This window comes from Melospiza melodia, chromosome 6 (genome assembly GCF_035770615.1).
Source record: "Melospiza melodia melodia isolate bMelMel2 chromosome 6, bMelMel2.pri, whole genome shotgun sequence".
In the NCBI taxonomy this organism is placed as follows: domain Eukaryota; kingdom Metazoa; phylum Chordata; class Aves; order Passeriformes; family Passerellidae; genus Melospiza; species Melospiza melodia.
In genome coordinates, this window is record NC_086199.1 from 65,245,444 (window position 1) to 65,259,505 (window position 14,062).

At 37.9% G+C, this 14,062-nt stretch overlaps 1 protein-coding gene across 1 annotated transcript in view; it reads left to right on the forward strand.

Annotated features, from left to right (window-relative positions):
• PDHX (pyruvate dehydrogenase complex component X) overlaps positions 1-14,062 on the forward strand; it is a 33,132-nt gene that overhangs the window by 4,515 nt on the left and 14,555 nt on the right. Inside the window, exons 2-5 of the mRNA XM_063158775.1 lie at positions 1,606-1,689; positions 6,405-6,505; positions 11,228-11,427; positions 12,695-12,793. Of these exons, the coding sequence (XP_063014845.1) occupies positions 1,629-1,689; positions 6,405-6,505; positions 11,228-11,427; positions 12,695-12,793 (461 nt within the window). The 5' untranslated portion in view covers positions 1,606-1,628. The remainder of the gene's footprint in view (positions 1-1,605; positions 1,690-6,404; positions 6,506-11,227; positions 11,428-12,694; positions 12,794-14,062) is intronic.

The following is a 14,062-nucleotide window of genomic DNA, read 5'->3' on the forward strand; positions in this document are numbered from 1 at the left end:
TGGGGCATCCACCACCACTCTGGGCAGCCTGTTTCTATGTTTCATCTCTGTCATTGTAAATATCTTCCTTACAGCCAGTCTAAAATTCAAGCCACTACCCCTTGCTCCATTGCTGTGGGCTCAATTAAGAAGTCTGTCCCCATCTGTCTTAAAAACCCCTTTAGTAACTATTGAAAGACTGCAGTAAGGTCTCCCTGGAACCTTCTCCAGGCTGAACAACCTTGATGTCCTGGGTTGACTATACAATGCTTGACTTTCTTGATGTTTTTTTTTCATATAAGAGGGGCTTCTTCCCTCATTTTTGTGGCTGTCCTCTGGACCCCCTCCAACACATCCATGCCTTTTCTGTGCTGAGGATTCAGGAGCTGGCTGCATTTCCCCAGGTGGGATCCCAGCAGAGCAGAGAGGCAGAACCACTGCCCTTGACCTGCTATCCACACTGATTTTTGTGTCCCAGGCTATATTTGCCTTCTGGGCTGTGAGCCGCAACCTGCCACATCACAGCTTTTCATGTGCCAGTACCTTTAACAGATTTGTCACCAGTGTCCATGGGACCATTGAGATGATGACCACTACCTTGTAGATCCAACCCATTCCTCACCCACAGAACAGTCCACCCATCAAATCCTTATTTCATCAATTTACAGAGAACAATGCTGTAGGTCCAGAGAGGTGACATCCATAGCCCTTCTTTGTGCACTGGTGCAGTCATTCTATCCTATGAAGCCACTAGTTTGGTCAGGCAGGACTTGCCCTTGGTGAAGCTGTTCTGGCTGTCCTGAATCCCCTCCCTGTTCTTCATGTGCCTTAGCACAGCTTTTGGAAAAAAAAAAAGGGGGCAAGGAAAAAAAAAAAACTTAGAAGAATTTTGAGCTGAAAAGCAGATAATAAGGAAAAACCTGAAAAATTATTAATTTCTAAGTTTGTTTTTTTTTAGCTGTTTCTGACTACTCCAAGCAATACAGCAACTAGGAGAAATGTGGTGTTGTTTCCTATAGAATGATAACAATCCTTAATGCTGGGTATTAGAGGAAAGGGAATATGAAACAGAAATAAGCCTTGCCATTGTATACAATGTACCTTCTGTGTGTCTATTTCTGTTCTGTAACACAAGTTCAGACATAATGGTTCAAGAAAGAGCCTCAAAAATCAGGTACTGGAAAGCTGCTTTTACAAAATGGATCTAGAAACATTCTTTTTTTTTTTTTTTCATAAGTATATCTAAAAGTTCAGAAAAGTACTCTCCCTCATATTAATGTCCTCTTTGGTGTAGAGGATCAGGTGACAAGACGTGTAATTTCCTGTGAAGCCAAGCTCTGTGCTGTATCCTGCGCTCTGCTCTCAGAAGAATCCCACTAACATGGCACACAGTTGCTCTTACACAGTGCTGCTTCTGCAAATGAGTTTACTGAGCCAAGACAAAATCACTGAAACTTGAAATCAAGCAATTTCTACAAAGTAGATATAATTTTATAATAAAAAGGATAAATAAACATTAACAAACTTCATCAGTGAAAGAGATGTGTCATCAGCATCCGCAGTTAACTGAGGAAAGAATTATACTGAGAAAGTACCTGTTGAGATAACCACATGCTTGTTTTGCAGGTACACCTGGTATCAAAGTTCTTATGCCTGCACTCTCTCCAACAATGGAAGAAGGAAACATCGTGAAATGGTTAAAAAAGGAAGGTAAGATAGCATTTTCTGTGGTCACATTTCTTTGTAATTTTTCAGCTATGTAAATCTACTCTGTGAAAATAAGATAATTCTTAATAAAGAAGACAAAAATAAGAGAAATAAAAAATAAGATAATTCTTCCTGGTTATAGATCAGTATAGTGCTCTATAGTATAGATCAGTATTTTGAAGCAAAGTATTTGGTGTGGGGATGCTGTCATCATGAACTATACCTGCTTTGAAATTGTTCATTCTTGAAATGTTTTTTTGCTTCATTGTCTTCCAAAAGGTTGCATTGATCCTATTTTTGAAAAATTTCCATTAGGCTCCTCCAGGGTGTGAGTGTGTGTGTGTGTGCTGTTTTTACTTCCCAGTTTTGTCATGCTGCTCAGTAGCTTTGGAAGTCTGAGAGCCATTGACTTTGGGGAGGGTCTCTTTCATTATTCTGCTGTGTTATGGAATACCATGAAAGATATGCTATTTTTGGAATATCTTTTCTAATATCTTAATTATAGTCTACAGTTAAAATTGAGAGAAATTGAGATTCCTTTCATAACCCTAATACCAAATGGGGAAATTTTTCCTAAAAGAACCCAAACTGAAAGCCAACCTCCTCATCCAAAAGAAGCCTGAACTTTGTGCTCTGACAACTATGTGCTTCTGCTAAAATATTTTGGAGCAACTGTATAAAAAGTCTGGATAAAAGTCAAGTTTTGCCTTCACGTAGGTTGTATGTAAATAAAAAATGATCTGTAGAAGAATCAGCAGTTCCTGTTCTGTCAGGAGACCTTTGTCCTGTTTACTCCTGCCCTGTCCCTTCTTCAATTTAGTATCAAACCTGAATTTTGACTTTAGTTTTGGGTTCCAGATAGGTATTGTTCATTGTGCATTGTAGGCTTTTAGATAGCAGTAGGAATGTATCTTGTTCACAGGCATTTTTAGATTTCCTGAAAAGATGAATACATCTGGAGAAAAGAAAATATGTTAAAGCTTATTATCTTTGACAGACACAATTTGGATAGCTAAAATGTTTTGACTATTGTGCCTAGATAAACCTTTTCCTTTGGCTTATCCTTGCAGGTGTTGGTACAGCTCCCATTGTTGTGTTACTGGAGAGCATTGCTTTCCTACATTTTGAATACCTTTTGAGAGGTAGCTGGAAGACAGCTTCTTGCTCCAGTAGTGGACTTGGCCTTTTGCTCATGAAACTTTTATAAGAATTTTGCAGAATTTACTGGGAACAATTCAGAAGTTTATGTCAATAAAAAAAATTGCACCAGTGTTCTTGAAGCTTTAGTTAATAAAGTCCAAGATGATGCAGAGAGGAAAGAATGATCCAAAGTCCTTTTTATATTTGTTAGTTGTCAGTAGTTGTAAAATTTAAATATCAACAATAGCTTGTTTTACAGTAATTATAGCATTCAAAATTGCAAGAGAAAACAAAGAAAGCATGGCAGGAGTTGAAGTAAATTCCAGATTGCTCCCAACATGAATGAGTCCACTTTTCTCATTAAAAAAGTGTTACAATGTAAAAGCTATACAATTTTTTTCTCAGTCTTTCCACTAGCCTTCCACCCTAACGCAAAAGAAAAAAAAGCTTCACACCTATTTTAATTAAATTGCAACCAAGTCTTAATTGATTATTAGACTTTGAAAGAAAACTATGTTAGTATTTTTATTGCTTGATTTTCTATTTAGAAAGAAGACCAAACCCAAATAGAGTATTTTGTCTTACTGGCCACATCTATAATTAATATAATTACACCATAATTAATTCCTATCAATACTTTTGTTTCCTCTAACAGTCTAGAGAATAAACATAAAGACATAATTAAGATGAATTTTGAAGAAAATAGTGATTTAATGTTTACATTTAAGGAATGCTCTTAACTACTTAATTCTCTAGAGTGTTTGCCATGTAAAAGCAGTGTTAATGCTATGAATGTTTGACAATCTGATGTCCAAGAAAATAAATATTTTTAAGCAGTTGACAGAAGCAAGCTGCTCGCATACAAAATGTTTTTCCCACTGTATAACCAGAAGGGGTCAGTATAATACTACGTTGATAGTCTTTCTGTTCTTTGTGTAAGTCTCAGATGTTTTCATTTCATGGTTTCACAGGATGGACAGATAATTTCACTACTACAGAAGGGAGGGCACTGAATTTAATTGATAGCTTTACTTTTCCTCCTCATTGTTAATGCAGTTTCATGTTGATTCCTGTGGGTAATAAAGTCATTCTCACAATGATAAAACTGTTTTTAAAAACTTGTATTTATTATGTATGAATTTAACGTTGATGAAAGCTGGTAGACTGACAGCCCAGGAGACCAAAATCCTCTTGTTAATGTGGGCAGAAAACAGAATATACAACAGTGCTGGCAGCATCCACATGCAGTGCAACTCTGCTACCTTTTGAGACATCAGCTCCAGGGACTTCAGTATCTATTCAGTCAACTCTGATTTTATTTGCAACATTAAGAAATGCTGTTTGTATCTTGTGATTTGGATGCTTGTCTGTCAGTAGTTCAACAGAGCACCAAGGCTACTGGATGCCAATTGGATTTCTTGGAAGGAAACTCTGCTTCAGTAGAGATCCTAACCATTCAGGTTAGCTATGGGAATTCAGTCATTAAAACCAAATCGCAAACAAATGAAGAAACAAAAAAACCCCCAAAAACCCAAATAAACAGAAAACCTGAACCCCACACAAAATTTTTCAAGGGCTTTGTATATATAATTTCAGAGAGCTTTGGTTCAGGCAACTTCTGTTGCAAACACTGCTTGGTTTAAAGTGTAAAGGCAAAGATATGGTTTGCAAAAGTGTTCTTTCAAATCCTAATTATTGGGAAAGCTGATTTGTAATTGACATGAACCTGGGCATTGATTAGGAGCTATCACAAATATTGTAATCTCTAATGAAAGTAACTGTGATCCTATCTATTGCACTTGGGTGCTGAAACAGGACTTGAAGGCTGCTCTGAAGTAGATTCTTACCCTGCATTTATTCAATTGCCTTTCAATTTTGAGGTAACTTTGTCTGCAGCAATGAAAGGAAAATTTAGACAAAGGTAGTGGAAAAGTGGTTTATCCAGTTCTCAGAAGACTTCCTTGCCCTCCCTGTGCAAGATGAAGTTAGTTTTCCAGGAACAGCTTCAGGTACCCAAGTTGAGGTGTGACATGTGACAAACACACGGATGAAGGTATTTGCTTGGCTGACCCTGCTGGAGATACTGCTGTTGGTCTCTGAGAACTGAGATTTCTTTTTAATGGTGCGAAACACTTAGAGTCTGATGGCAGATTAAGATACAGAGTTAACTTCCTTTCTGCTTGCCAATCTTAGCTCTGTAAATTAGAGAATTTGCCCAACAATTTGATTTAACAACTGAGAAGTACTTGCCTAATGATCTGATATATGGCCTACTTGAATTAATGATCCAGTGAAATTAAAACACTCGTATAGAGCCTAGAGTTTTGATTTCCTCTTATAAACTGTTCATGCTCTAGTTATTGCAAAGTGGAATGGGGCTGTTAGAGTATTACATTAAAAAGATGAAGTATATTTCTCTACCAATTTCTGTAATAGGAACGTTTATGACTTAAAAACTTTGTAGGTAACTGAGCTTTTGATGTTTTTATTCAGCACCTCATTTTCCTTTTCTAATTCATGCAGTCCTGAAACAGGAGATGTTTTTTTTTTTTATAGTGTTGTTTCTTACCTAAATGTAGGTGGTAACCTGCACTAGGTTTTAATTCTGCTTCTGAAGCACAATGGAGTGATATCTGCAGTTCAGCTAAATGCTTAGACAGGTAATGCTGTTGTAGTGTTTCTGGTAATGGGGAAATATTAGAATTTTACTTTATGTGGAATTGTAGGCGTGCTTTAGGCTTGTATGTCTCTATAAGGAAAAAAGCTGGTTTTTGTTGGAAGGCAAAACATACAACTACCTACCAGTTTTTAATGTAATATCAGTTTTAGTGTTGGACATCTAGTCAGTATTGATTTGTTGAAATAATCCAGACACATAATATCTTTATCATCTGCTAGCAGATACAGATATTCTTCAAAAGCAGAGGAAAACTATGCTTCAGAATTAATCTTGGATTTGTGTAATGTAGCAAAAGCAATTTCTAGCATTTGTGCATATTTTTATTTCACTCAGTAAGTATGAATGAATGCTTGAAAAGACCTTTCTGAACTGTATAGGAGATTAAGCAAGCTTCCAGCTGTGCTTTCCCAAAGACATTAAAATTCCTGAGGTTTATTTGAATTTTTTTAACAGTGTAGACACCAGTTACTGAACTATGATACCATTGTCCTAAGCAGTTTTAGATAGCGTGCTCTGACTGGTGTCTAGCAGTGAATATGGAAGGCTCAGTATTTTATTCATGGCAGTGCTACTGAGTATGGGGTTCTGAAAATAAATTTTGGGGTGGTGATTACTTATTGAAAAGATTGTACTTCCCCTTGGAAAGTCTGCTGAAAACATCAGTACTGGGAACATGTCAGTGTTCTGTCACAGCAGCTTGTGATTCTTGAATCTTAGTGATTTTATTTGGAAAGGAGAGATACAATATGATAAGTTTTGATGGGGGATCAACTAGCTATAAAACTTACTAAGGAATACAAAATAACTGTATTCTATGGTGAATATCTATCTTCCATGGTTAAACAAATCTGAAAGGAAGTTTAGGGTAAGTATTCTTAAGTTCTGTTGTATTTTGCAGGTGACACAGTGAATGTTGGAGATGCATTGTGTGAAATTGAAACGGACAAAGCAGTGGTTACCATGGAATCAAGTGATGATGGCATATTGGCTAAAATACTGGTAGGAATCCTGGATTTCTCACTAGGGTGTTATAACTTCAGACTGTTGTTTAGCATATTGCCTCAAAAACTAGTTTAGATGGCTGAATTTCTGCTCAGCCTTCAGAAATATGCACTTGCTTGTATTCCTGGGGAGAAATAATTGCCCCATTTGTGCCATGTGTGTACCAGACTATTGGTACATGATTCTGTATATATTTAATGGATTTTCACTTAAGCTGTTGTTTTGTATGTTTTACACCTGGTGAATTATGTCCACAAAATGTTGTAGTTTATGACACCTCTTACTCTGAGTTATAGGAAAACAGTTAACAATCAGTAGGAATATAGAATTTTGGGTGGTGCTTTACCCAGGATGTGTCATCTCTCTGCTAGGTTGTCTTGTGCTAGTCATTCAAGGTGGCATGTTATACAACATGGGCTGACCCAGAGAACAGTTTTTGGAGTTAATAATTTCCTCTATCAAAATTAGTTTGATTAAGCTTAATAGAAAGAACAAGAACTGGGATGAGTAGGAAATTTTCTGAAGCAGTCTCAGCTGGTGGTGTCTTGCAGCTGTTTCTTCTCTCCCTCCACAATAATTAAACAACATGGTGAATTGCAAGAATTTGGGAAAAAATGAATAAAAATGAGAGATGAGTATTTCAGTAAATATTATGTCATCTGGTTAGGGAGGTCTCATCTAGGGCACATCTATCCATGAGGTGTGGATCACATAATCGTACAAATTAGGCATGCTGGTATTAATTACAGTCCAGCTACTTAGGAAACAGCGGAATGGGAACAGGTACAAACTGGTTCCTGGAACCATGAGAAAATTCTACCCTATGCTCAGTCAGACATGTGTTTGGGCTGCTATTACAAGAGCTTTTTGGATTGGTATATTTGACTTCCAATCTCTGCTACAGCTGCATTTTCTTACATCAGCATGTATTTGCACAGTTATCCTTTGCAAAAACAGAAAAGGGAGAGTAGTTTCCTCTGTGGCAGCATTTGAAAAGTGATGTTCTGTTTGGTATCTTCCTATTTTTGTATAAGCAAAGGCAACATCCTTTGCAAAAGTGAAAGTCTTGAGATAGATAGGGGACTGAGATAGAGGGAGGAGAGGGGATGTAAGATAGAACTCAGCTGGAAATGAAGTCTATCAGGGCTTACAAAAACTCATTAGTCTTGAATTCTGCAGGATAACTTGTATTTAAGCACTACTGTATTTAAAACAAAAGTTTTTAAAATACTTTTCCTTCTTTTAATTGTGTTGCTAAATTTGTTTTCAACTATGGAAGAACACATTTACTAGGTTTCAGAGGATCTGTTCTGCCATGCCAGGATGAAGTCTCACATCAGACATATTTTTTTCATCTGTGTTTAGTCTCCATGTAGTTATTTAAATAATTGCTGGGCAATGCTTTCACTTTTTTTAAATCTCTCTCCTTCAGTTTTGAATGTTTCTGAAAATCAGTTTGCCTCTGCATTTGCAGTCACTGCTTTGTTAGATAGTGTGAGGGGAAGATACAGGGATTCTCTCTGTCAAAAGTATTAAAGACTTAATCCTAGAGAGATTAAATTGAAGTTTGCTTAGTTTCTTTGATAGTAATCCATGATGGCTACAAGTAACATTAGTATTTCAGAAGCTGTGGGGGTTTTTTGTTTCCTGTCTTGTATTTCAAATGCATTGCAAATTTCAAAATTTCTCTGTGCATTGCTCTTGTGGCACATTTTTGATAGATCAAAGCCAGACTCTGCAGCAGCTAGATGATATCAGTGTCATGGAGCAGTGACATTCAGCCTTAGTTATATCTATATGATCCAGTAACAATCCAATGCCAAGAGCTGAACCTGAGAAGGAGATGCCAGGAGGTAGAAATAACTATAACATCTTTCAGAATAAGGGAAGAGAGGCAGCTTTGTTGGAGTAACATGAACAGATCATTATGCAAACCCAGTTTTTAATGGATTCTTTTAATCCCTGGAATCTAGAAATGGTGGGCCTAAGAGTGAGAGTACAGGATAGACAGGCTCTTATTCCAGTCTCCTAAAAAGTACAGAGAAAACCTGATGTTTCAGAAACTAAAATAACTAGAGAGCAATAAGGTCAGAAATTTTCAGACTTTTTTTTTCTCCAGTGTGTGATCCTTGGTTGTCTTTCTGCACTATCTGTGGATATTTCTGCTCTGTATTAGGTGTTCAGTAGATGTTTGTGTAAGGCTTATAAAATGAGCTGTGCCAGGTTTGTGGATGGGGTGATGATTACTTATTGAAAAGACTGTGCTTCCAAGGGCCACTCAGAAGTTTCACACGTGATGTAGTTAATGGGAATTTAAAAATGTTTTGTACCTCTGAGCTATCATCTGGCTGGATTTCACTCACTTCCTAAAGAAATGAGACAAAAGTGTGTGCCTTTGATGGCAGCTACAATTCTGAACCATCCTGACAGAGTTCAGTATGGCAAACTTGGGTCAGATGAGCACACTGTCTGCTTAATGCTTTGGGTTTTGCATTTAAAGATAGGAGGTTCATTAGGTTAAATTAATTCAACTTCTGTAACCCTTCTTGGTTTTTCTTGACTGTATAATCTGTGTATGGTTTAGGAAGAACAGGCTAACAGTAAAATAGAAACTCATGCATATATATTTCTTCTCTGTCTGAATAGGTCTTCTAATGATCACATCTGATTCAGTGTAAAATGCAGTAAAAGATTAAATAACTGAATGAAATATTAGAAGGGTAATTTCAGAATGATGACTATTCAGTTGAGTTGCTTCTTAAATTAACACTGATTTTTTTTTCCTAAAATATGGTTCAATTTGGAACATAACAGATGATGAATGATTGTTTAAGAACTGTAATTAATTGTTGAGGAATAGACTTCGAGCAGGTACTGGGTGTGCAGCTGCAGGTTTTTCCCTGGGTGGGGAATGTGGTGGGGACACCAGAAAAGGGGCTTTTACTGGGTGCTGATCCTTTGCACAGCAAAGGGCACAGGGACCTGTGGCACCAGCCAGGGGAATGGACACTGGGACACAGCAGGAGCCAAGGACTCAGTAGGAAGACCCCAGACTGAAGGTATGAAAGCATGAGAATTCCTTTTTTTGTGATCCCTCCCCAGAGGAACCAGCTTGAGCTGGTTTTGTGATACTGGGCCACAATTGAAATTGCTTTAGGGATCCAGGTGTCTGAGATTCTGCTGTGGAAAACCCAGGTCAATCTGGTGAGGAAGACCTGTTTGAATGTGGGAGCAGGGTTTGCAGGGAGCCCGGTCAGGCACCCATGGGGTTACTGGAGCCACCCACTTTGAAGGGGCTTTGGTCCCTCCTCATGTGGTGAGACTGACTGCCAGAATGGCTCCTGGATGGTCAGACAGGGAAGTTTCCCTAACATTAGTATCTGTTACCATTTTCTCATTCATGACCTAAATAAGAATTGGTATGGAAAATACTTTGTATAAAAATTCCACTGCAGAATGAGCCAGTGCAAGTTCAGTCTCTTTTTCTTCCAGTGGAGGAAATAAACTTTTACTTCAGTGTATATTTGTTAGTGACTAAGGCACTATGGTGCAGTGGCAGAAGCCCCAAGGGAATTTTACTTCTCTGTTCACTTTATCTCCTATTTTTTCTCCCTGTCCTGGTCACCTGTGCTTTGTTGGTTTGGTAGCAAAGCTAAGATTTTTTTGACTCTTCTTGGCTACATAGAATCATTGAATGTTTTAGCTTGTAAGAGTCCTTAAAAATCATCTTGTGCCAGGGATGCCATTCACTAGATCAGGTTGTGCAGGGCCCCATCCAACCTGGCTCTGAACGCTTCCAGGAATGGGGCATCCGCCACCTTCACAGGCAACCTGCTTTTCCACCTTTGAGTGAAGCATTTCTTTCTAATCTAAACCTCTCTGGTTGTAAAACCATTGCCCCTTGTCCTGCCTGTATAAAAAGACCCTCTCCCTCCTTTTTATAAGACCCTCTAAAGCACTGGAAGGTTGCTGGAATGTCTCTCCAAAGCCTTCTCTTCTCCAGGCTCAGCAAGCCCATCTCCCTCAGCCTGTCTTTGTAGGAGAGGTGCTTCAGCCTTCTGGTTATCTTTGTGGCCTCCTCTGGACCCACTCTGAACAGGTCCATGGGTTGTTGAAGACCCCAGACCTGGACACAGCACTCCAGGTGGGCCCTCACAAAAATGGAGTAGAGGGGCAGAATCATCTCCCTCACCCTGCTGGCCAAAGTCCTGCGTTTGCCTTTCTGGGCTGCTAATCCACACTGTTAGCTTGTGTCCAGCCTCTCATCCCAGAACCCTAGAGTCCTTCTATTTATTTCAGCTCTTTCTACATCTGAGGTTCTAGGTTTCATTGAGGTTTATGCAGAGGTTTTCTTATTGTGAGTAACAAAAATGTAGCAGTGACTCAAAAATCCAGGAGATGAAAAGTTAAGCAAAATTGTAACAATTTTTCTTTTTCTATTCTAGTTCTGAGCTGCAAAGGCTGTGTGTATAAAAAGTTACTTTGATTTCTGAGTGCTAACTTTAGGTGTATGAGGTTTGGGGCATACTTTAATGTTCTTCTCCTTATAACAGCAATTATAATTAATTTCAGTCTTGAAATATCTTATTATTAGTAGCAATAAAATAGGATATATCTTACTGATGAATTGTTGTTAATATGCCTGAAACTTTGAAGTCTAATGGTTTTAGTTAAATCAGAGCAGACAGTGTAATATGTAACTTCATGTTCTTAATTTAGGTGGAAGAAGGAAGCAAAAATGTTCGCTTGGGCTCACTAATTGGTCTGCTGGTAGAGGAAGGCCAGGACTGGAAGCAAGTTGAAATACCAGCTGATGCTGGAAGTCCACCTTCTGTGGCTCCACCAGCACCTGCCTCAGCTCCTGCAGCTCCTTCAGTTTCAGCCCCTCCTAAACTGCAGCATCAACCCGGGAAATTGCAGTAAGTTTCTATGTTTGTTGTGACATGGAACTCTTCATTAGATCAGAAGAACCGAACCAAGAAATACTTTTTGTCCCTTTTTACCTAGTAGCTGTTATTTTGAGAGTGTTTCAGTATGAGTGAGAAGATAAACCTCGCAGGCCTAGACTATTTCTTTGCTCATAAGCCCAGTAAGTCAATTCAAACAGCATAATGCTAATAGAATTAAATGTACTTATATTCTGTCCTGCAGTTAAATTATGAAGGATACTAAGCTTACAGTTTGGAAAGAAGTTGTGCTAATACAGGATGGACAATAATGCTTATGCATCAGATGCCAGGTGTACCTGTGACTTGTTTTCTATTTATTTGAGGAGAAAAAATAAAGAAATGGCACACTCCAAAGTCCTTACAAGCTCTTGCATTTTTGATATTGGAAAAATATTATTCTAATATTTTCATAACAGTGGAGCGCAAAAAACTTAAACCAGTCAGTTTATGTGCTCTTTGTTAGTTTGGTTTGGATCTGTTGGTATTCTAAGCATTGCAAACACCTTGGAGGAGGGGTCAGTTCCAGGGTGTTAGTCCGGTAGCAATAATCTATAATCACTTTGTGTCCCAGGATATGTCCTGTTTGGAGGTATCACTCCTTATTTGTGCTTATTTATTTTTTTCTCCCAAACCTCATTAGCTTTTCTGTCTGCTGATTTGCTGTGTTCTAAATGCTGCCAACATCTAGGCTTTTCTCATGCAGGTGGATGGCAGCTGAGGTCATTGCCCAGGTATTACCTGCAGCAGGAGGATGATCCACAAAAGGATCCTTGGAAGGATTATGTCTTTCATTTTAGTACCAAAGAACAGAAGTGCTGTTTCACTGCAACTCTTAGAGATGTATCAGCATGTTTGGAACCAAATGATCACTTATGACATGGGGTTTTTTTGGCAAGGGCTTAATGGACTATTCTTAAAATTCAATGAGGTGCAAATATAGTCTCCTTTGGGAAATAATGAATAGGGGATTTTTGTGGAAAGACTTGAAACCAAGTATTTATTCTTTTACCAGTGTGTTGTTGTTTTGTATTTAAGAATTCTAAAACATTTTCTCTACATGTTGGCTTTTCTCCTCATTTCAGGAAGCAAATCATATTAAGATGCACTGGTTACTCTGTACCAGTGTGCTGTGCTTTGTAGCTGACCAGAGAGAAATGTAGTTTCTCGTGATGTACATCAAGGAAATAAGCTAATCTTGCTATTTAAATAATTTAAATTTTCCCCCTTATTTCTTCAGGGTTCGCTTGAGTCCCGCAGCTCGCAACATTCTGGAGACACACGGACTAGATCCAAGCAATGTTACACCTACTGGGCCTCGAGGAATCTTCACTAAAGAGTATGTAGAGAATTTGGTAAACCTACAACTTTTGATATTAGAGTAACCTCCATAAGATGAAAGCTTGCTTATTAAAAAAGCCATGTCTTTGTTCCATTTTTTGCTGTGGACAGGTATAGTTAAACTTGAAAAAAATCTGTTGAAAAGATAGGGAGAATGGATTCGGCAGTATTTGAAGAAGGCCTTAATTAGAAAAAAAACCAAAACACATATGTGTATTTTTTAAGTTCCATCTTAGCTGTGTGGTACTGCTGTCACATTTCCTGCAGCTCAGCCTAATGGTGCCTATTGCCTCCTAAGCAGCACTATTAGCTACCACTGTGGAGCTCAAGAATTTTACTTCCCAAGATGCACACAGAGCCCAAATAAAAGCCAGTTTTCTGGTATTTTTTTCAACTCCTTTTCTTGAGGGAGTTCAGATCTTTTTTTTTTTTTTTTTTTTTTTTCTGTAGTTCTGTTCTGAAATCTGTCAGAATTTTAATTTTTTTTCCTATTTTTATTAGGCTGGGGAAAGCAATGAAGTGTAATGATAAGAAATTCCAGAATTCTGTTTTTCTCCCATTTTTCTTTCCTCACTATGTTTTAAAACATGTTTGTTTACCAAGGTGTGGTTTGTTATGAACTAGTAGTTTTTTATACCTTTTTGAGTATTGCAATATAATGATTGGCACTCAAGCCTTTGAGTGGGGAAATTGAGTACAAAAACATGTGGTAGATTTGGTGCATTTAGCCTTGAAATGATGCATTCTCTTCACATGGCTATGTATGTTATTGACAGTGAGGATTTTGGCAGAAATAAATATTTTTGTTCTCAGGAAAATTATTTCTTTTGACAAATACCATCATTCACTTACACAGACTTTGCTGGCTACTGTTATTTTAGTTCCATTCAGAGACAACCAGGACCAGGTCAGTGTAACTTGAAACTGGAGCCAGAAAAGTGGCTGACAGTTTTTCAAAACCTTTTTTTCCTTATGACCTTTGGCTGAATTGAGATATAATAAGGAATTGAATAGGTAGAATATGCTATGTAACAGCAAATCATCAGAGAGAGTTCTTTCTTAGTTATGTAAGTGTAATGGTAATTTATGATGTGTAATGAGGCTATGGCAGGTGGAAACCCTCTAGGACTTTGAGCTAACAAATTAACACTTCCTAGTTGTCATGGAGATCTAGCAAAGATTTTTCTGTAGTTATGAGAATTGTCTAGCAAAATAATTTCTTTTTAAAACTGTTTTTTTCATGCAAAAGATTTGACTATGAAATGTC